This window comes from Chinchilla lanigera, unplaced genomic scaffold, assembly GCF_000276665.1.
Source record: "Chinchilla lanigera isolate Chin_1 unplaced genomic scaffold, ChiLan1.0 scaffold00028, whole genome shotgun sequence".
NCBI classification, from domain to species: Eukaryota; Metazoa; Chordata; class Mammalia; order Rodentia; family Chinchillidae; genus Chinchilla; species Chinchilla lanigera.
In genome coordinates this window covers 18,436,973-18,460,091 of record NW_004955429.1, presented here as the reverse complement: position 1 = coordinate 18,460,091, position 23,119 = coordinate 18,436,973, and the positions used below count along the sequence as shown (strand labels likewise).

Below are 23,119 nucleotides of genomic sequence, written 5' to 3'. Positions count from 1 at the left end.
AACTCTATAACCTTTCAATGTTCCAATTCCCTTGAGAATTGTACAAAAAATTTAAAACCCCATCTCCTCCACAGCCCAGCAGTATGTCTTACCAACGTCTGGGAGCAAAATATTCAATGGTGTTGTTAAGATAAACAAGGAAGATAGAAAGGAGATTAGGGAGGGAATTCCACCAAGAGATTTTATCCAATAAAACAGTAAAGCTCAAGCAAGCCTAAAATTGATAGCATTACTTCACTATTTCTCAGTTTTCTAAAAGGAAGAATCATGCCAGAGATGATGGGTTGAAGTTACATAATGATACTCTTGGACAGACTGACCAAGCAGCAAGATCGCAATGGTTTTCTGGAGGACTTGGGCTTGGTAGTGCATGCCTGTACCCTCAGCCCATGGGAAGCTGACACTGTAGAGTTCAAGACCAGCCTGGGCTACACGGTGAGCTCGAGGCCAGCCTGAATTACATAGAAAAACAAAGAAAAAAGAAAAAAAGATAAATAGAATGGTTTTTTGGGACCTACTGGTCGCCTGTTGATCCCTACCTACAAAGCTGGATCACAAGAAGACTAAATGTTTTAAACGAGACTTCTGAAAGTATCAGAAAATGAAAGAATAACAGAAATTTTGAAAGACTGGTAGAAAATATCTACAAATTGAAGCCATCCTGGGCTACATCGTGAGTTCAAGGTCAATATGAACTATATAAACAAAACAAGACAAAACAAAATCAGTTTAATGCGTTCAGGACCTCCTCTCTTACTGGGATATACACAAACAGATGGGCAATTTCACCAAAAAGGACTGCGCTGTGCTTTAATCCACATCCTATCAAGGGGCATAAATGTTCTCTACCTAAAGTGCATCCATGTCTAAGCAGTACCACAGTAAGGATCAAGAAGCCTTTACTTTCTCTAGCCAGCTAGGGCACTCACATGCCCTGAAAATGAGCATAGTCTAAGAAAACCAGTAAAAGTGAAATATACTTGATTTCAAATATTTCAAATACTCCAGTTCAGAAAACAGGACATCTACAAGAAAGAATGAAATTGAACACGCATCTCATACCATACATAAAATTAACTCAGGGATGGGGCTGTAAGCTCAGTGGTACAGTCCACTTAGCACATGCAAGGTTGATTCCCAGTACAAGACGAAAAAATTAACTGAAAATGGACCATAGAAAGTTTAAGAACTAAAATTATGAAACACTTAATAGGAAACAAAAGAGCAAGTATTTTTAACCTTGGTGTTACAGGTTTGTATCTAGGTGTCTCCCTAAAACTTCACACAGTCCTACGTGGGGCCTTTCAAAGGTAGCTGGATGTAGAGTGTAGGACACTGAGACCAAGGGTCGATGATTACTAAATCAGTCCACTGACTGGTCTGTATAGCTCTGGTAGGACTCAGGGGCCCCGCTCTGGGTGTGAGGCTGCCCACCCCACAGGACGGAAGGAGGGCCAGCGCAGCCGCTTGCTGCTTGCTGCTTTGCCTCTTCACTACTCTGCTGCTCCCTGCCTACCAGGAACTGTTTCTCCTCTGCAATGCCGCCCTGCACTGGAGCCTGCTGATACGAATTAAAATCCTATGAACTGTGCTAAATAAACCTTTCATTCTTTAACTTTGTGTGTAGGGTGTTTTGTCTCAGCAATGAGAAAAAAGTAACCAAAACACCCGGTTTAGGCAATGGTTTCTTAAATGTAATACCAAAGTACACATGATCAAAGAAAAATACAGCTAGAACTACTATGCTGAAAATGATACCATAAGGAAATAAAAAAATTCACAGAAGCACAGAACTACTATGCTGAAAATGATACCATAAGGAAATGAAAAATTCACAGAAGGGTAGAAAATGCCTAGAAATTTTATGCCTGATAAAGAACTCACATCTAGAACAGTGGCAGTGAAACTATGCCACACATGTTATTTTTAAGACAAAAGATGTTAATGCATGAGTTGTTATTTCTAAAGTAAAACTGCAGTACTCAGGTTTAACTTCAGTGCTGGCACTCTGTGATAAGTAAGCGGGTCTGGGTTGGAGTTTGGGTATTCCTCTCTAAAAGGTTCGCCATCACTGATCCAGAGTATTTTTAAGAAACGGGCAAGGATTTGAGCATTCCTTAAAAGATAATATACAAATGACTGATGATAACATACCAAATACTCAACATCATTCGTTAGTCCTTAGGAAAACGCAAATCAGAATTACAGTGGGCTGTTACTTCACACCCACCGGAATGGCTAAGGACAGACAATACCAAGGACTGGGAGGATATACAGCAACTGGGATGCGATCACCCTCGGAAAGCGCTGCTGTCACTCGGGGGCGTGCGCTGCACCCTCAGCAGGCTGGCTCGCTCTGCTCTGTGAGGCTCCTGCCAGGACGCTGGCCGAGGGGCCCAACAGAGCAGCAAAGCTCTCTGCGTCCGCACGCCGGCACCTATCTCCAGCGTCTACATTCCAAGGTTCTCTCTAACATCCTACTACTTCATCCAGTCCACCCTCACTCCACAGACGAAATGAGACCCACAGGGTTTCAGGATCTCGCCTCAAATCCACAGCCAATTAACAGCAGAGTTAGTACTGGAACTGAGGTCCCCGGACTGCAGCCTGACGCTGCCTTCACCAGGTGGCGCTGCCTTTCTAGCTGCACCTCCCTCCAGTGCTCAGCCCTTCCCCGCTGTGCGCAAAGGGGCAGACCAGGCTCCAGCACGCTACTGAACACTACTGGACACAGTCCAAGAGATTACTGCTTCAGTCCCCGGACCGCACAAGAAAAACAGAACTAACAACGCATATGGAAAAGTAAATAGGAAACAAATGCACATCACACACAGGTTCAGAGCCGCCTAAGCACAATAATCACCGCATACAAGGACAACTGAAAGCCCTCATTCCTTCCTTCCAACATTTGAGGAGAGGTTACAGAGTACAGTGGTACTTTTTTCTTGTTTTGTCTTTTTGAGACAGGGTCTCGCTATGCAGTTAAGGCTGGCCTTGAACTCAGTTTGTAGCCCAGGCTGGCCTCGAACTCACAACGATCCCCCTGCCTCAGCCTCCAGAGTGCTAGGATTATATACAGGCTTGCACCACCATGCCTGGTGGGACCTTGATTCACGAATTTAACTCTCTTTTGTATCAGATTTCATTTTTAAAATTAAGACTGGGATAGGGAGGGGAAGAAGCGTTGAAGGGAGGAGAGGGATTGGGAAAAAAAGAGGAATCAAAATATATTACATACAGGTACAAATTCCCTATGGTGATCGTTATGTATATCTAAAATGTACCAATACACTTAATTAAAAAAAATTCAGACTGGGGGGGGGTCATAAATCTAGCCTGAGAAGGGCCTAGGAGTACACAACCGTTATAAACTCCAAAAATTTACATTCAGAGAGTATTATAGTAATGAAGTTTATTTTATTCTTGTGTATAATTTGGGCTTCTGGCTCTGTTAAAACTTAAATTTACTGTGCTAAGAGGCTAGCATCCAGGTTTAATGTTCTATTTATCTCGGTATTTTAATGCGTCATATGAAAGACAACATTTGGAATCCAAACATAACCATCATCTCCAGGATAGAAATTACAAGTTATTCCAGTCCTTATACGTAAACCACATGTCCACATGGCAGCCGCCTTCAACACCTTCAAGTCTCGGTGTTATAGGTAAGGTCTCCCACCAACATTAAATAATGTTAAATATGTAATCTTTGGTTCACCAATAAGAGGAAGTGAACATTTTATATTTGAAGTGTTAAGGTCAGTTTATTAAGTTCAATGATCAAAGCTATCAGAAGAATATTTTCCTGAAAATCATTTTTCTTAGGGAAAAAAAAAAAAAGGAACCAGCACTTGGGAGGCCGAGACAGAAGGATTGCTCTGAGTTTGAGGCCAGCTTGGGATAAAAGTGAGTTCAAATCCAGCCTGCACTATATAGTGAAACCCTGTCTCTAAAAAGATGAAAAAGAAAAAAGAAAAAAAAAAAAAAGGAAAACCCTCTCAACATGGCCACCAAGGCCGCGGCTGTCAAGCCCCGCTAGAGGGGGAGACTGTGCGCCCCTCTGGAGCATCACTCCCTGGGTCAGGACTGTGGTCTGGATCATTCTCCACGTCCTCCAGCTCCAAGTCACCCACTCCCGGAACAAAGATTCTCCTACTTTGACATCACTTCCAGCGTCTTCCAAGAACGGGGTGTCAGACGTGTCAGGACTGTGATCTGTTTCAAACAGCTGTTTGCCGTTTCATGTATTTCCTGCTTGTTCTTTCATCCGTTTCTTGTTAATAGAGTTCTACATCAAACTTGGTTTTCCAAGGTAAGAAATTCTCAACTGTAACAGGGGTGCCATGGAATAGTTGCTTTTCTGCTTCTTTTTCTTTTAGTTTCTTTTCCTCCTCTGTCTTTTTTTTCTTTTAGGTGGGTACCAGAAATCAAACCCAGCACCTCAAACCTGCACAGTAAGCGCTGCACCACTGAGCTGTATCCCCGGCCCCTTCCCCCTCTTCTTGTTTTTATCTGATCTATTTCACTTAATTTTCCTTGCACAGCTGTTCCTAGGTAAAGATTCTGACCACACCAAGATTTTCCTCAGCCTACAATGCTAGTAATGTTAAACTGTTTTCTCCAGCCTCCGAGGTGCAGTAAGTGTGAGGCTGGGCGGGTTCCCTGGTAACAAAACGCTTGGGGGAGTTGGGGCGGGTGGACTCAGAGCCTCCAGCTCATTTCGCTCTCCTTGCTGTACTCTTGTCATCGCAGCCCTGCTGCCGCCCTGGATCAGGCCAACACGCAGGCAGCGCCCTACAGCTGAGCCCTGAGGCCCCTGCCAGGCCTGGCCTGCTCGCAAACTTAATTCTTTCCTTGATTCTGGTTTCAAACCAAACTGGACAAGAACTGAACCAAATTCAGTGGCTAGATTCAATGTTGACCTTATGGGGAAATCTGATTTGGTTCTCGTCCAATTCAGTTACCAGAATCCTGGAAAGAATTAAGTTCATGAACAGAGGTACCACTGTACTAGGAAAGTCTAATATAATGGTCATCAAAAATGTGTGGTACTGTAGTCAAAACAAACCTTCTTAAAAGCGCAGTACTGAAATTTTACACTGTTCCCCCAAACATGTACAACTGCTATGTGTGGATTAAAAATATGTTTTAAAAAACCACGCTGGGTTCTTGTTCTCATAGAGATGAGTAAAGGAAACAAGTTAAATGACTCCAACAAAACTGTAATAAAAACTGAAACCAGTGCTGGGAGGAAAATGAAGCAGCACAGCAAGTTATGATCCCATTTTAGGATAAGGAAAAACTTGTAGCGAAATGAAATTCAGTGTCTTTAAGGTAGCGGAAGCAAGTGAGGAAAGAGAAATACAACGTTAACAGGTGCTGTGGTCTGAGCACATCTCCAAGGCTTGCGTGCGGCAGTTTGGTCCCAGCGCAGTGATCCTGAGAAGCGGTGGAATCTTCAGACGCTGGGCCTCGTAGAAGTGGTCAGGTCATTCGAGGCCTGGCCCTGGGAAGAGATGAATTCCAGCTGGTTCCAAGAGCAAGTCGTTACAAATACAGGCAGCCTGGCCCCGGGCTCTCTGCCTGGCTGCTCGTCTTGCCGTGTGAGCTCTCTTCTGTACCACCATTTCCTCTTGGTTCTCTGCCGCTGTGGCACGGCCAAGGGGCCCTTTCAATTCTTTGAAAGGTGCCAAGGAATTTTCATTGATTAGAAATCTGAGGCCAGTTTTACTGACGACATCTTCTTCAAAGCGCTTTAGTCTTGCCACAACCCAGAGCTTTGCTGCAGCAAATACTAACCCTAGAGCCTGCTGAGTGTAAACATCTGAACTGTTGTGACCATCCTCTCGGCTGGACTGAGAGACACCTAGCAGAATAGCAGGTGTGTCTGTGGAGTGCTTCCACAGATGACTGCATGTAGGCTGCAAAAGCAGAGGAAAGAGCTGCCCTGACTGTGGGTGGCACTGCCCCACAGCTTCACAGCCTGGGTGGAATGGAAGGGAAAGAAGAAAGAAGGACGCTTACCTTGGAAAAGCTCCATTCTGCTAGCAGGTGCATGTTTTTTGCGGTGGGTTGGGGTAGGGTGGGGTGGTATTTGAGACAGGGTCTCACTATGTAGTGCAGGCCGGCCTTGAACTCACTACGTAGCTCAGGCTGGCCTCGAAGTCCTGGTGATCCTTCCGCCTCAGCATTACTAGTGCTGGGGTTACAGATGTGCACCACCACACCTGGCTTAGCAGAGTATCTTTTGTTACTGCCATTGCCTGTGGACATCAGACTCCAGCTTCTCCAGCCTTTCACTATAGACCGTGCAAGCAGCTCTCCATGGAGCTCTCCAGTCTTTCAGCCTTGGACTGCAGCTGTCTCCGAATCCTTTTTGTTCTGTAGCTTCCATCTTCTTGGACTGAGCAGCTACTGGATCCTCTGGTTTTTCAGCTTGCTAAGTCACTATGGGGGATCCCGCCTCTGATCCTATAAGCCTATCTAGTAAGTCCTCTTGCAAACTTCTTGAGGACAAATTTATATATACAGTAGTTACATGTATTACATATAGTCATACATACTCATAAATTTTTTTTTCTATTGACTCTGTTCCTCTATAAGACCCTAACCAAAACCCCATTAGAGCTCTTTTCTCTTCCAGCTTTTTTCTACAGAGACTTCAGAGCCAAGATCGGCATTACCGTCAGTACAGTTGTCCACTTATCTCAAAAGAGGAGACTCTGCTCACCTGATTGTCCAGTTTCAGTTGTCGAAGCTTCATGGTCTCATCTTCAAAGGCACTGTTTTAAAAAACAAAAGAAAGTATGTGAAGAGAAAATGCCTTAAAACCTTGCCCATTCCCCGTTCCTGCACGCACTCTTCTGGGGTACTTGGAACCGGTCAGTTCTGGTGTGGAGAAAGCATTGGCTGCTAGCTGCTGCCCACAGTGTGAGGGGACCTGTCAGCCTTAATGCCACATTTATGCCACAGGGACTGAAGAGATCAAAACACACAAAGAATAAAGAACAGATGGCAGGACAAACCCAGTGCGTGCAGGGATTCCTTTTTTCTCTTCTGTTCTTTTTGTTGTTCTCAGGATGGAACCTAGGGCTTCATGTGGACCAGGCAAGGGCTTTCCCACTAAGCTATGTCCTCAGCTCCTTCTAGTTTTAAACATGTACTGAGGATTCCTTAGGTTCCCAACTCAGCACTAAGTATCAGTTGTCCCTCGCTATATCACGGTTCACTTATTGCAGCCTCACTGTATCGCGGGTTTTTAAAAAAACACAGTATCCAAACAGAATTTTACATGTTGTTAAAATTACGTAGGCTTACGAGTGTAGAAAGTGGTTAAGAGCATATGAAGTCTTATAGAGTGTGGGAGCCAGGCATGGTGGTGCACGCCTGCAATCCCAGCACTCAGGAGCCTGAGGCAGGAGGATCATTGCGAGTTCAAGGCCATCCTGGGCTACAAAGTGAGCTTCAAGGTCAGCCTAAACTGCATAGTGAGACCCTGTCTCAAAAAGACACACACACACACACAGTGTGTGGGAAAGGTTAGTAAGAGAGTGGAAAAGGTTTACAGGAGTGTGGGAAGGGTTTATAAAGTCTTGAAATATATATAATAAAATAAATATAATGCCACTATTTGACGGATTTTCATCTATCACAGGGGTCTCTGGAACATAACTCCTGCCACAGGTAAGGGATCACTGTCATATTTTATATGCATTATTTTATGTATTCCTCAAAACAACCCTAAGAATTAGGCTCCACTTTTTTTTTTACACATTTAACATGAAGAAACAGACTTGGAGAGTTATGCCTCAGTTTAAACAGCAGAAACAGACCTTAATCCTTGTTTCTAGAGTCTAAGTTACACCTAAGAATCAAATATATTTTGCATCTTTTTTTGAACTAGTCCTAAGAGAAGGAAAATGAAACAGTACGGGATCTTATTGGAGTTCTCTGATTTCTTTTTTTGAGGGGGGGGGTCTTTTTTGAGACAGGGTCTCACTATGCAGTTCAGGCTGGCCTTGAGCTCACTTTGTAGCCCAGGCTGGTCTTGAACTCTCAACGAACCTCCTGCCTCAGCCTCAGCCTCCCAAATGCTGGGATTACAGGCGTGCACCACCAAGCCTGGCCTTCCATCTTTCTTTTCTTTTCTTTTTTTTCTTTCTTCTCTCTCTCTCTCTCTCTCTCTCTCTCTCTCTCTCTCTCTCTTTCTTGAAACAGGGTCTGCCTATGTAGTTCAGGCCAGCCTCAATTTTGTGGCAATCCTCCTGCTTCAGCCTCTCCAGGGCTGGGATCACAGTCATGTGCTACCACGCCTGCCCTTCTCACTGTCACTTTGTCTGTCTGTTTGTTTTTTTGAGATAGTCTCATTAAATCGCCCAGGCTGGGCTTGAACTTGCAATCCTCCAGCCTCAGCCTCCCAGAGTGCTGGGTTTACAGACATGCACCAACACAATTAGCTTATGCTTTGCTTTTCTGAATGTTTTTATCCTTACACATCCTAAAGTTCTAGCCTCACTAATACTGTGCTAGAATATTACTGGTATTCAGTAGGTATTACTACAAATTTGCAAAGGTTCTACATGAAATGAGGATGACAAAAAATACTAATATTATATAGAAAAGGGTAACCTGGGGAAAAAAATCCAGTTACGGACTTGTAACTTTTCAAATAGCTGCTGCTCCAATAGATTCTGTCCTCAGCATTAAGCCAAAATTGTGATGCCTTCCCAATGACGCTAAGCTGTGACACACAACTAAAGCTCTAAACACTTCTCACAGGGCCTCTAACAGGGAAGAGACCAGGTGCGTCCTCACTGCCAGATGCAGCAGCACTGAGCTCCCTCCAGCGTGCCTGAGCAGGCTGGACGGAGGATCGAGCTCAGCATGGTGTCATGAACACATTTTGACCAGACACAAGGGAAAACAGATGCTACATAATGGTAACATTTAGATATCCCCTGTGTATGAAAAGCCATGCAGCCCATGAATGCTAAATTCATATTATAACTTAGCAGAAATAAAGATTTCTATTTAATATTCAATCTAAACTACAATTCCTCTTTCTTTCATTTCAAATTAAGTTATTGAATAGTAATGCCTAGCTGGTTATTAACTCAACACAAGACAGAAAGAATTCCTTTATTTATTAGTAATTCTTTAAAAATGTGTACTTGCCAGGCATGGCAGTACACGCCTGTAATCCCAGCTCTTGGGAGACTGAGGCAGGAGGACTGCCGCGAGTTGCAGGCCAGCCTGGGCTACACAGTAGGTTCAAGGTCAGCCTGAACTGCATAGTGACACTCTGTCTCAAAAAAAACCCAAAAATGTAGCTGGGGATGTAGCTCTGTGGTAGGGCACTTGTCCAGTACGCACAGGCCTTGAGTTTCACCCCCAGCAATGCTATTTAAAAAACAAATTGAATTCCCCCCAAGTTTTTCTTATCATGGAAAAATTTCCTATTTACTGATAAACGTAGGGGGAATGCTAAACATACACCTTGGAGGAGCACATCTACCATCCAAGCCTGGCGGACAATAATGCCCACAGATCACCGTTCTCTTTCATTAGTGTATGCTTACAATACACAACAAATACATTTACTGTGATATATACATTTACATCCACGTCTTGATCCCTCTTTTTCCCATTCCCTCTCTCCGTCTCACCCTAGCCCCACCTGAACTATTCTCTAATTGCCATCTAACTAGTCAGTCTTCACAGGTGATTCCCGCAAGCATCTCTACTGTGTAGTACACTGGGATTGTGCCCCATTCCCAATCATCTTGGTTTATGGACACCGAAGTTTTTTCCTACTCCTTCTGTACTATTATTCTCTTGTTCACCTATAAATAGTTGCTAAAAGTCTGCTAAAGGATGCCTCTGTTTATCCACTCCTGTATACTTTGTGTGTGTGGTGGTGGCAGTGGTACAGATGGAACCCACAGCTCACGCTTGCCAGGCCCGTGCTGTAGTACCGAGCTACATCCCCAGCTACACACACGTTTTCAAAGAATTACTAATTTGGTGTTGAATATTCACATAACGCAGGCACGTAACAGGCATTATATGTTCTTCCCTTTACCTGGTTTAAAAAAAAACTCACTATATGGAATCAAAGCAAGTATCTATCAGTAGTAAAATGGGCTGAGGGGTATCACTCAGTGGCAGAGGATACGTTTAGCACGCACAAAACCCTGTGTTTAATTCTCAGTAACCCTCTGCAAAGTAAAATGGCTAAAAGCTTTTGGTATAGTCACGCAATGGAATGTTGTACATCAATGAAAATGAATAAACTTCCTTCCAACATAAAAACATGAATGGGTAGTATCTATAATTACAGATAAAAGCGCCCATACAATAAAGAGTGTGATGGGTATAACAGGATATCTGACTGATGAAGACAGCTGAAAAGGTGATATATTCTTTTTTCTTTTTTTTTTTGGTCTTTTTGAGACAGGGTCACGCTATGCAGTACAGGCTGGCCTTGAGCTCACTTTGTATCCCAGGCTGGTCTCGAACTCTCAATGATCCTCCTGCCTCTGCCTCCTGAGTGCTGGGATTATAGGCATAAGCCACCATCCCTGGAGATATTTTCATTCTAAATAGAGGATTTCATATTATAAATCTTCAGTAATTAGCTGGCTGTATGACTGTTAAAATGCAACCTGTGGGAGCTCCCTGAGGAGCTAGCCAATCTCTCTGATTCTGAGGGAGCTGTTAAATCTGAGGCTGAGAATACAATCACCTATTCACTTCTTAAACTCCCAGAAGGTCAGGAGGGTGAAACACAGCCAGATTATCAGAACCACATTTAATCTCCATTATCTGGTTCTGGGATTGTGAGGGAGAAAAATCAGAGAAGCGAGAACTGTTATCTCCTGGCCTAAGGTTCCCTTGGAGAGGTCAAGAGGATGCTGCAGTTCCAAAGAGGGAAGAGGATTCTCCCAGGGTTCTGTATGTGAGTCCTGAAGTTCTTTGGCCTGACACCAACAGGAAATATGGGCCCCAGTGGCTGACTGACTCCATGCCTCAGCACTTCCCAACATCACGACTATCACACAGCCCCACAGCTAATGTAACTAATAAAATTACCATTGCTAAGAGATGTTCACAGCATGGGACAAGCTTATATTATGGGTAACATGAGAAAAATTAAATACACTTTGTGAAAAAATGGGGCGGGGATTCAGCTCAGTGGTAGAGTGCTTGTCTAGCATATGCCACGCCTTAGGTTAGACTCCCAGCATACGTGCACACAGGCAAGCACTCAACCTATGAAAAACAAATGTGCTATGTGTGACAAGGAATGACCAGTAAGATATCATAGGAAAGGTGAAGGGAAAAAACAAAACAAAGGTAGCTCAAGACAACAGAAAACAACGCAATTTCCAACACTTAAACCTCGTCCGTTATTCACACTTAACTGAAGATCTGATCAATACTCTCAAAGAAAAACCCTGGGTTTGACAACGACTTTTACATAAATGCACACACATTAAAAAAATAAATCAACAAGCTGAGCCGGTGTAGTGGCACAAGCCTGTAATCCCAGCACTCTGGGAGGCTCTGAGGCAGAAGGATCACAAATTCAATCCTCAGTCTAGGCAATTTAGCAAGACCCTGTCTAAAAAAAAACAAAAAATTTTTTAAAAAATCAACAAATTGGACTTCATTTAAAAAAATCTGTGTTCTGAAAAGATAAGCATTATGAAAATTAAAAGGCAAATTACACACTAGGAGGAAACAGATGGCCCCTAATTTACAATGATTTTACTATGCAATTTTTTGACTTATGATAAAAAGCAATACACACTCAGTAGAAACCAGTTTGTTTTCGTTGTTTTGTTTTGTTTGAGATAGGATGTTGCTATGCAGTTCAGGCTGACTTTGAACTCACTCTGTAGCCCATGTGGACCTCAATCTTGCAGTGATCCTCTTGCCTCAGCCTCCCAAGTGCTGGGATTACAGGCGTGCACCACTATGCCTGGCAGAAATCACACTTTGCATCTGTACCCATACAATCATTGTGTTTTTCATTTTCAGTATGTATTCAATTAATACTACATGAGATATTCAACCATACATAATAAAAATAGGTTTTTGTTTGCCCAGCGGTAGGCCAGTACAAATGTCTGAGCACACTGAAGGCAGGTGAGGTTAAACTAGGATGTCTGCCGGGCACGGTGGCCCATGCCTGTAATCCTAGCACTCGGGAGGCTGAGGCAGGAGGATGGTTGTGAGTTTGAGACCACCCCGGGCTACAAAGTGAGCTCAAGGCCAGCCTGAACTGCACAGCAAGACCCTGTCTCAAAGAGACAAAAAAAACCTAGGATGTCTGGTAGGTGAGGTGTAAAGTTATTTTCAGTTTGTAATGGGTTTATCAGGACCCAACCTTACTGTATGTCACAGTGTATTGGTATTTGGGAAACATATCCAACAAAGGAATTCTATTTAGAATCTAAAGACTTTATATCAATTTACTAAAAAGACAGTCCCATTAAAAATTGGGCAAAAGAAGCCAGGCACGGTGGTACCTGGATGTGATCCCAGCACTTGGGAGGGTGAGGCAGGAGGATCACAAGCTCAAGGCCAGCCTGAACTACATAATGAGAACCTATCTCAGAACGCCCCCCTACCCCTGGGCAAAGATTCATGTATTTCACAGAAGGAGTAGCCAACAAGCACACGCAAAGCTATTCAATGTGATTAGTCATTAGGAAAATGTACATTAAAACAACACTGAGACCTGTTAGAATGGCTAAAATTTACTAAAAAATTAAGTACACTAAGTGTTGGTAAGAGGATCAAGTGACTTTAGGCTTCACAAGGCGGTCACCAAGCAGGCACATGTAAAATGTACGCCCACTCCTTGTCGGTTTCTGAGACACTAGGGAGGGACCCAGGGCTTCTACTGAGCTATACCTCCAGCCACAATTATTTCAGAGTCAGGCATACACACCTATCATCTGTTTCAAACACCCCACTTCTAGAGAGTTACCTAAGAAATGAGAACATATGCTCCCGAAAAAAAAAAAACCACACAAATGTACATAGCAATTTATTTGCAACAGCCAAAAAATTGAAAACAAGCCCACCAGTAGATAAATTAATAAACACATTTCATGCAGAAAACTGCTTGGCAGAGAAAGGAAAAATCCATGGATATACACGGCACAGGTGGATCTCAGCATCGTTTTGCTGGGTAAAACTGGGATCAATACCGAGCACACACAGACACACACAGACACACACAGACACACACAGACACACACACACACACACACACACACACACACACACACACACACACACACAAATCCAGTCAGAGCTTGGGGCAGTCACTGTAACAGGACAGTAAAGTGGGAACTCTCATAAGGGAGAAAACTCCAGGTGGAGAAGTTGTCTAAACTCTGCTCGAATCTGCGTAAGGCAAACTCTAGGCAGCCCTGATAAGACCAAAAGACCTCAACAAGACTTTGGCTGCGGTCTTCCAGCTCAGTTTGCAGGTAAGGTACAGACAAGGAGTCTGCTTCTGTCAACACAAAGCAACACTCATTCTAGGAGTCTGGCATGGTGACACGTGCCTGTAATCCAGCACTTAGGAGGCTGAGGCAGGATGATCACCAGGAGTTTCAGGCTAACCTGGGCCCCACAGTAAGTTCAAGGCCAGCCTAAACTACATGGTCAGACTGTCTCCAAAAAAAAAAAAAATAAATAAAGAGAGACAGATAAATTAGTGTTTATGTGTGTCTGGTATGTGTGTGTACATAAAGACCTATATAAGAATGTTAATAACTTTATTCATAATACAAAAAACTTAAATCACATCTAAAAACAGAACAGTTACACAAATGGTGGTACATGTACAGAATGGATACCACTCAGCAATAAAAAAGAAAAAATGTATATATACAACACAGTTGATTCACAAAAAATTATGCTGAATGAAAACAGCCTTACAGAAAAGAGTGCATACTATACGATTATACTTTTACTAAATTCAAGAATAGCCAAAGCTAATCTAGGGTGACAAAGTCGGCATAGTGGTTGCCTTGGGGTTATCAAGCAACCGTAAACTTAAACAAATTTACCCATGCCTAATGGAAGGGCTAATTCCACACTGACAACACAGTCAGCGAACAGAAACTCTCATTTACTGTTGGTAGAAATGAAAATGGCACAGCCACTTTGGAAGCCAGTTTGGCGGCAGAAAGCTGACATATTCTTACCATATGACCCAGCTCCTTGCTATCCACTGTTTTGGTTTGTTTTGTTTGTTTTGTGTCTTTTTGAGACAGGGTCTCGCTATGCAGTTCAAGCTGGCCTTCAGCTCACTTTGTAGCCCAGGCTGGCCTCAGACTCACAATGATCCTCCTGCCTCAGCCTCCTAAGTGCTGGGATTACAGTCATGCACCACCACACCCAGCTTTTGCGATCCAATCATGCTTCCTGGTATTTACTCAAACAATCAGAAAGTTTGCCCATACCATAACCTGCATATTTCAGCAGCTATATTCGCAACTGTCAAAACTTGGAACTAAGCATAACACCCTTCAGTAAAGGAACAGGTAAACTGTGATGTGTACATCCAGTGAAGTATGATTCAGCAATAAAAAGAAATAAGCTATCCAGTCATGAGAGGAGCTTAAAGGCTAGTCTGGACCACAGTACACAGCAAGACCGTGTTTCAAAAAAAACAAAAAAAGAGCCAGGTATGCAGGGCATGGCAGTGTCTACCTGTAATCCCAGCGCTCAGTAGGTTGAGGGAGGAGAAATGCTGTGAGTTCAAGGCCAGCCTGGGCTACAAAGTGAGTTCAAGGCCAGCCTGGGCTACAAAGTGAGTTCAAGGCCAGCCTGAACTGCACAGCAAGACCCTGTCTCAAAAAAAAAAAAAAAAAGGCCAGGTGTAGGGGTGCATGCCTGGAATCTCAGCACTCAGGGCCGAGGCCGCCTGAAGTCACCGTGTAGTCCATGCTGGCCCCGGACTCGCAGTGACCCTCCTCCCTCAGCCTGCCCAGTGCTGGTATCTTTTGGCAACTTGGTAGCCTGCCTGAGTAGACACCAACCCCAGTTTGCTCCTTTTTGTGCTCAAAGTCTCACCTGTGCTTCCCCGCTAGGTGGGCTACTCTTCGTCAGGGTGCTAGTTTAGTCAGGGCCGCCATCTTGTTCCGTGGCAGGATGCCGTTTATTGGGGTCAGCCACCGCCATGCTTGTTCCTAGATCCCTTCCTTGTATTAAATTTTTTAAAAAAATACATAAAGATTTTCATGTGTTCTCTTTCTGAATTTTTCCTTGAGAACTCTTTCTGTAATCCCAAGATTTTCCTCAAATTAGTGCCCATACTATTTTAACATGTGTATTTCCAATCACTAATTCATGATATTCTGTCATACTGTGACATTCTACACCTCTTCATCTTCCACTACCAAAGAATGCTAATTTCATTAATTTATGTTTATGACAACTGTCTGTAAGTGTGGCTGTGGACAAACTGATAAAGGTATGTAGATGAATTCAAGAGACCAGGTAAGTCAGTAGGAAGAGGGAAGCGAAGCACTTGTGATACAGAAGGCACAGTGTGGTGAGGTTGGCTGGGGAAACACGCAGGATCTGTCACTACAGGATCCAAGACAGCACTGAATAGCTCCAGCACCCCCTATGTGGAACTTACAGGGCTCCATGACACGTGGAAGGCATAACTGAGACCAGAGGCCAGGAGGAGACCGCTATCGTGACCCCTTGCAGTGGCACCCTCTGTCTTCTAGACAGATTTTGTAATAAAAAAGTCTCATAAAACATCACTTTTATTTTACCCTTTTCTCTCTTACTTGGCCAGAGTTTGCCATACAGAACTAGTTTTTCCCTTACCTCTTCACCCCTCACCCACCTTCCTTCCTTCCCTCCCTACTTCCCTCTCTCCTTCCCTTCTCCTCCCCTCCCCTCTCCTCTCCTTTCCTTTTCCTTCCTTCCTTCCTTCCTTCCCTCCTTCCTTCCTTCCCTCCTTCCATCCTTCTGTTCCTTTCCCTTCCCCTCCCCTCCCCTCTCCTTTTCCTTCCTTCCTTTTCTTTTTTCTTTTCTCTTTTCTTTCCTTTCCTTTCCTTTCCTCCCCTCCCTTCCCTTCCCCTTCCGTCCTTCCTTCCTTGTTTTACCCCTCACTTTTTCAAATAAACTTTTGGCACCCTTTTTCTCTTGTCTCATCCAATTCTTTGTTCAAGGCATGAAGGACCCGGAATAAGTTGAACCGGTGAGCCATTTCTAAAGGAACTAGCAGGCTGAGGATACAGCTCAGCGCCACAAGTGCCCACCTGGCAAGCACAAGGCCCTGAGTTCGATTCCTGGTACCAAAAAACAAAAACTAAACTAAAGGAACTACCCAACCACATTTCCATCTGCAGCAATGCCAAATGCAGGGCATACATACACACAACCCTACAGGAATTCAGACCACTGGCAACAATGAAGACGATGGGCTTCTGCCCATACAAAATTCTGCGAAGTCATCATGGCAGCGATCTAACATGGAGGCTGATCCAACATGGCGCAGGCCGATAATGACCACGTGTCCCACCCAGACTGACTTCTGCCTTCTTCTCCACCCAGCCTGACAACTTCCGTTTGCGCATGCGGGTCCACCCTTCCCCAGTCAGTGCACCTCATATCACCTAGACCACCCCCATCAACCCCACCCCCGGCCCAGCCTAATGAATTCTTTGTTTTCAGCTCCTTCCCTGAGAGGGTCCTTGCATCTCTTTAGCAGAAAGAAAGGCATCTCTGGTGCCTTTCTTTGTCCTTGTTCTGTCTCTCACTCTGGACAGACCTAACAGAAGGAATATGCCCCCATCCACACAGTATATTCCCTGGTCTGTCTTTTAGGGTCTCCTGTTTTTTTCTCCTGTGTGTGTGTGTGTGTGTGTGTGTGTGTGTGTGTGTGTGTGTCACTGGGAATTGAGCCCAAAGCCACAGTAACGAGCTACATCCCCAGCATCTCCCTCCCCCTTATTTTTTGAGACAGGGTCTTGCTAAGTCACTAAACGGCTCAGGCTGAGCGCTGAACTTGCTGTCCTCCTGCCTCAGCCTCCCACAGTGCTGGGATTATAGATGTGCATTATTGCCACACTCCTTTCCCCTCTCTCCTCTGCCCCACCTCCCCAACCAAAAATTACCGATGTCATTCTGAACTTCACACCTTCCCATGAGAAGTTATAGGACAAAATGTCGCAGAGAAAGGACATCTCAAGTTTCCAATACTACACAGACACAGAACCCTGCAGCTGAATTAAACAAGCTCACGAAAAGTCAACAGCTGAAGCCAAACATAATGCTCTGGACTCCTGGGAGGTTTCTTCTAGAGCAGACATAGAAACACAAATACAAGTGATTCCTCTCTACAGAGCAAATAACCATGCTTGTTTCCTGTGCCTCAACTCTATTATATTTTAAACACCACAAATTCTTTGTGAATTGTTTTCTTAGTGTTCAAAAATAGCCACTAAATTGACCGATAAATAAATGGAAAAGGCACAAACAATCTATTCAGACACATAATGTACCACTTCACCACAGTAAATCCAGTCTCTGTTAACAGCCATGCCATTCAGAGTCCAGGAGAAGCACTCTGTTTTCTTCCCTCTAGGGTCTTTGCAAGTCTTTTTTTATTTCATTTTTTTGTTAGTCCATGTACGCATTCCTCACAGGGAGTTGGTACATGTATAAAACCTATCTTAATTCTCTCCTTGTAAAGTACTAAAGTGCATCTAAATGGGATGGAGCTAGCCTAGGAAAGCAATTTTATTTTTTTGCATTTTCTTCCCCTCATAACAGGGATAACAACAATGATCTCTTAAAATACCTAAGAGTAAGTGGAAAGTCAGTCAATTCTAGAAGGGAATAAACACAAGTGTAGGGTTTGTAGCCAGACTACCTAGTTTTTCAGATCAGAGCACCTCTACTTAATAGTTTGACAAGTTTTTTGTTGCTGTTGTTCTGTTGCTGTTGTTGGCTTTTTTGTTTCTGTTTTTGTTTTTTGGAGACAGGGTCTCACTACTCACTATGCAGTTCAGGCCGGCCTTGAGCTCACTGTATCCCAGGCTGGTCTCGATTTTCCAATGCTCTTCTTCCCTCAGCCTCCTGAGTGCTGGGATTACAGGTGTGCGCCACCATGCCTGGCTGTCTGTTTTTGAGACAGGGACTCACTATGTATTGGGGACCAGAAATTGTAAATGGACATAGTATGTCCTAGGCTCTCCTTACCCTGCGTGCCTTTCGAAAGGGGAAATTACCTTCCTGTCTCAGTGGTATTAGCACCCAGGTGTGCAGATGGATCTTGGCTTGTTTCCTTTATGATGTTAAACTTGCCCGTTCTACCACAGCCTCTATGCTGCTCCAGGAAAAGCACCTCACCCACTCCCCTACACTGGCTAGTAAACGGTGGTCAGCTTGGAGTCTTTGTCTCTGCCCATCCTAGGGCATGGACCTCCCAGCCCCTCATCATGCATTACTAAATCTGTTTCTTATTTCATTCTTTCACTGTACCCCTCATACAGGCAGTCTGGGATCTTGGCCAGGTCCCTGATGGCTATGTATTTTGGACTGGCCTTGAACTCACTATGTAGCCTAGGGTAGCTTTGAACACACAGCAATCCTCCTGCCTCAGCCTCCCAAGTGCTGGGATTACATGCATGCACCAGCACGCCTGGCTAGCTTAAGTAAGTTATATAGCCACTGCCTGCCTCAGTTTCTCATGCATAACGTGAGTGAGTACAGTAAAACTTCCTATGACTCTAGAAGATTTAAATGAGTTACTAAATGTAAGATGTGATACCAGGCACAGAGCCCAAATGAAATCTTTTATAGTTTTCTGAACCCCTATCTTTAACTATGTTCTATGGAACAGTTGAAGGTAATGTTAGTGTGCAAAATATTACAGACAGCTAAGTTAGATAGAAATATTATAGGCACTCAGACAGGGCTCAGCCCTTGAGAGTCAATACAGAAGATGAAGATACATTACAATTGTGGCCGGCAGTACATCTGCTGGAGGCCAGGCCTCAGGATAAGGATGGACCGACCAGGCCCCTGTGCCTCCTCAAGGGATAAGGTAAGTGGTAATTCCCGGTCCAATAAAGTCTAGATAGGCATCAGTCACCTCAGTGGGTAACCAAGACCCCAGGCCCGTCCCTTCCTGAAAACTTCGTTCTTTCCATTTTCTCATGCTACGGAACCTGCTTCCCCCATTGGACCTATATTACTTAAGCGGCTATGCTTATAATCTTACTGGTTGACCACAGCTTTGGCCCACGTTGTGCCCATCTCATGATTTTGCTCTATAAGATTTCCTCCATAAAGTGGGTTCCTTGGCAACCCACTCAGTTCCCTCCTGTCCCTCTCAGGAGCTACTTCTCTCTCTCAGTAAAATTTCCTGCTCTTAACCTACCTTGTTCCTTAGAATTCACTGTTGATTTTGGGAAACAAGACCTCAGCGTATCTGACATTTAGCAGGTTGCGAGTTACATTTACTTGCCCTATCTAGTCTGAAGGTCCTATATAAAAAATAGCCTATACAGTATTTAATTAACGTACTGCTGTTAACAAAAGTTAATGAGCATCTCTGGTCAAAATAAATGGCCTACTTATTATAAAATAATGTACACCTAGTCTATTCAAGCTACAAATACAAATAATTCAGCTACAAATATAAATAACTTATCAAGGGGCAAGGGAACTTTACCCTGAAACTCCCACAGGACTTACAGACATTTTGTAGGAAGCAAAAAATGTACCATTAATACACAAATCCGATTCTCTTTCGTCCTTCAGGCCAATCTTCCCAGAAGGTCCAAAGTTTCACCACTTCTTTGTAATGAGTAAAAACCCAACTGTTTATAATTATATCAGAGTTGTTCTTTTTAGCATATTTTTGAAATATTAAAAATAAAACTTCTAATCACAAATGAATGCAAATTTATACTCAGAAATTCATTTTTAGGCAACCTTCCAGAATTAATGTTTCTATGATCATTAACTCACCTCAAAATATGACTCTGAAGTACTGTTTGTTCACAGCGAAAGCTACAGAGCCTGATGTTTATTAAAAGGGGACTGGCTAAAGTGTAGCATATCCACACAATCCAGCACTTCGCAGCTATTTAAAGCAGCACTGAGAGGTCACCAACTTGTTAACTCGTCATACGATAAAGGGGTAGCCGGGAGGGGGACCACACTGTGGAGATCCAAGGGTATGCGGGATGTACAGCGTCATACACACACGGCAGTGCAGCTGCTGCAGCGAAAGGTTAAAACCAGTCCTAAGAGGTGAGCTCAGGGTTATTCACACAATCAAGGAGGTCACACATGGTACTTTGCGGGAAAAGCCTTTTCTTTTCCTCCTCAATGTCTGACTAAAAATATTTTTACAACTATAGCTTGTTGCTGACCCAGCGTCTTCCCTCACTTCCAGGTGAGACATTCAGCTATTTAACCTCTTGCTACACATCCCCCCGCCTGGCGTGACGCTGCACAGGTCTCTGTAAAGAGTCCTTGCTGTCTCAGCAGCCAATCAACTTATTCGGGGGGGCGGGGGTTGTTTTGTTTTATTTTCTTCCTAATCAAGGTATGAAAAAGTTCTAGGTTCAGTGGAAGTTCCTGATAAAGAAACACAACTAAAATTTTTTCAGTGATAAAATCTGCATATTTGGGAGCTGGGGATTTAGCTCAGTGGCACAGCGCCTGCCTGGCAAGCGCAAGGTCGTGAGTTCGATTTCTGGTACCAGAAAAAAACAGACAAAAACAAAAAACAAAAAAACCTGCATATTTGTATTTCAACAAGGTAGCTAAAACTTGATGTAAATTCCTTTTTTTCTTAATGAATATCATTTATTCAGTATGAAATCTTTATACCATATGTTCCACGTGTTAAGAATAAATACACATTAAATCTTGGTAAAAGAAAAGCAAAAGCACTGACATCAATACAAGAGGGATACAGTGGTGCTGATTCGGAAAGATCTAGTTGTTTCATTAGCAAGGAAAGAGCAAGGTACAGACACTGCAGAGCTGCATTTGCTATCATTTATGGGAGGAAAAATAAATGAAAATATATTTACATCTGAAATGCAGACAATATCTTTGGGAAGATACACAGGGAATAAGCACCAGTGTTGCCTGAAGGAGGAAAATTAAGTAGTTAGAGAACAAGGAGAAAAAGCACTGTTTTCATTATATATCCTTTTGAACCTTTTGAAGTATAAACCATGCAAATATATTAAGTATTGGGGTAAAACTTGGTGGCAGAATGAGTGTTTGCATATGCAAGGCCCTGGGTTCCATGCCCAGCACCAAACAATTTTAAAATATATATGGCCAGTAAATGTGACTGAGAGAACAGTGATTGGGGGTAGAGTGCTTAGTATGCACAAGGCTCTTGGTCTGATCCCAGCTTTGAAAAAAAGTTACAAATGGCTGAAGCCAATCTAGGAGCTAGCAGTATTTCCCTACATCTTAAATCAGCTGCACCTGAGTCACAAGCAAACCCACTAGAGCTCCACTGCCACACACACTCACTGAAAACACCAGGAAGCCTTCAGACAGTTGCACTGCACAATGAAAAAAAAACCCCAGTAACTTTTGTCAATTACTTTAAAACTGGAAATCTGAAACTGGCTAGGTGTGGTGGCACAGGCTGGTAATCCCAGCACTCTGGAAGGCTGAGGCACAAGGACTGCCAAATTCAAGCCATGCCGAGACAATTTAGCAGCTCAGCAAGACCCTGTCTCAAAATAAAAAATAAAAAAGGGGCTGGCGATGGAGCTCAGTGCAAAGGCCCTGGCTTCAACCCTTACTATTGTCAAAAGAACAAAAAAGAAAAAGGAAAAAAGAAATCTAAAATTGATGCCACTGTCACTGTTAACCCCTGCAGGCCACGCTCAGGAAGGCCTTGCTCTCAGGGGAGCAGTGACCTCCGCCAGTGCCAGCGCAGGCCCACAGGTGCGGGAGCTGACTTCTCCACATCACCCGTCCCAGTGTCTTCTGCACTGTTTACGCCGCCTGCCGCTGCGTCAGGAGGTGGAAGGCTCTTCTGGGAATCCTCTTGTTTTCACTACAGCAGAGCCATTTCCAAAACAACGCCTCTGCTAAGCCCTTCAGTATCATACGCAGCATTTTATTTAACGACTTGGAAACAATACATGTGACATGCAAAAGAAAAGCAAAATTACAAAAGATCGGCAGTATTTTTAGTATACGAACATTGCTCCATGGCACATGGTTTTTAGGACACAGAAGATGTAATGTGTAATAAAGTTTTAAAATTACATGGAAAAAAATTCCTCCTACATAAGCCTTAAGGGATATTCTGATTCATCATTCTTTGCTTTGACTTTGTAAAGTAGGTAAAAATTAAATATTATTATCCTCACTTTTTAGCTATAGGGGTGTGGAAAATAAGAATGATAAAATGAGAGTGAGAAAACAGAAGTTTATTGTGAAGTTTTCAAATTCCCCGCCAGGAAGGATCCCTGATTATATCGCCTAATTATAAGAAATAATTTTAGTAGAGGATGCTATAAGCCTAAAATTATTATTATTTTGTTTTTGGATGTTGGGGATTGAAAAAATTTTTAAAAAAGAAAATATCCCACTATCACATATTGATCAAACAACCAAACAAAAGCCACAAACAAATATCAGCATTGAACAAAACCTTCAAAATTTAAAACATCTATCAAGAGTTCCACCGAACAATAACAGAATAGATATTCTTTTCAGCAGCACATGGAACTTTCTCCAAAACAGAGTACACGCTAGTCAATAAATCAAGCTAAAATACATGCAAAAGAACTGAAACTAAACCATGCATGTTAACAAATCATAGCACAATAAAACTAGAAATCAATGACAAAAGAAAATACAGAAATTATCCAAATGCATGGAAACTAAACAGTGCACTGTTAAATAAACAATGAGTTACAGAAAAACATCAAGGAAGAGATGAAATAGTTTCCAGAACTAAACGACAATGCCAGTACAATAAATCAGAACTTACAGGACACAACGAAAGCAGTCCTCAGGGCTGGGGATTTAGCTCAGCGGCAAAGCGCCTGCCTGGCAAGCGCAAGGTCGTGAG

General features: G+C 43.2%; 1 protein-coding gene across 2 annotated transcripts in view; it reads right to left on the bottom strand.

Annotated features, from left to right (window-relative positions):
- Nucleotides 1-23,119, bottom strand: part of Tulp3 (tubby like protein 3) — a 59,611-nt gene that overhangs the window by 24,431 nt on the left and 12,061 nt on the right. For both annotated transcript variants that reach the window (XM_013515477.1, XM_013515478.1), the window contains exon 2: nt 6,731-6,782. In XM_013515477.1, the coding sequence (XP_013370931.1) occupies nt 6,731-6,763 (33 nt within the window). In that variant the 5' untranslated portion in view covers nt 6,764-6,782. The remainder of the gene's footprint in view (nt 1-6,730; nt 6,783-23,119) is intronic.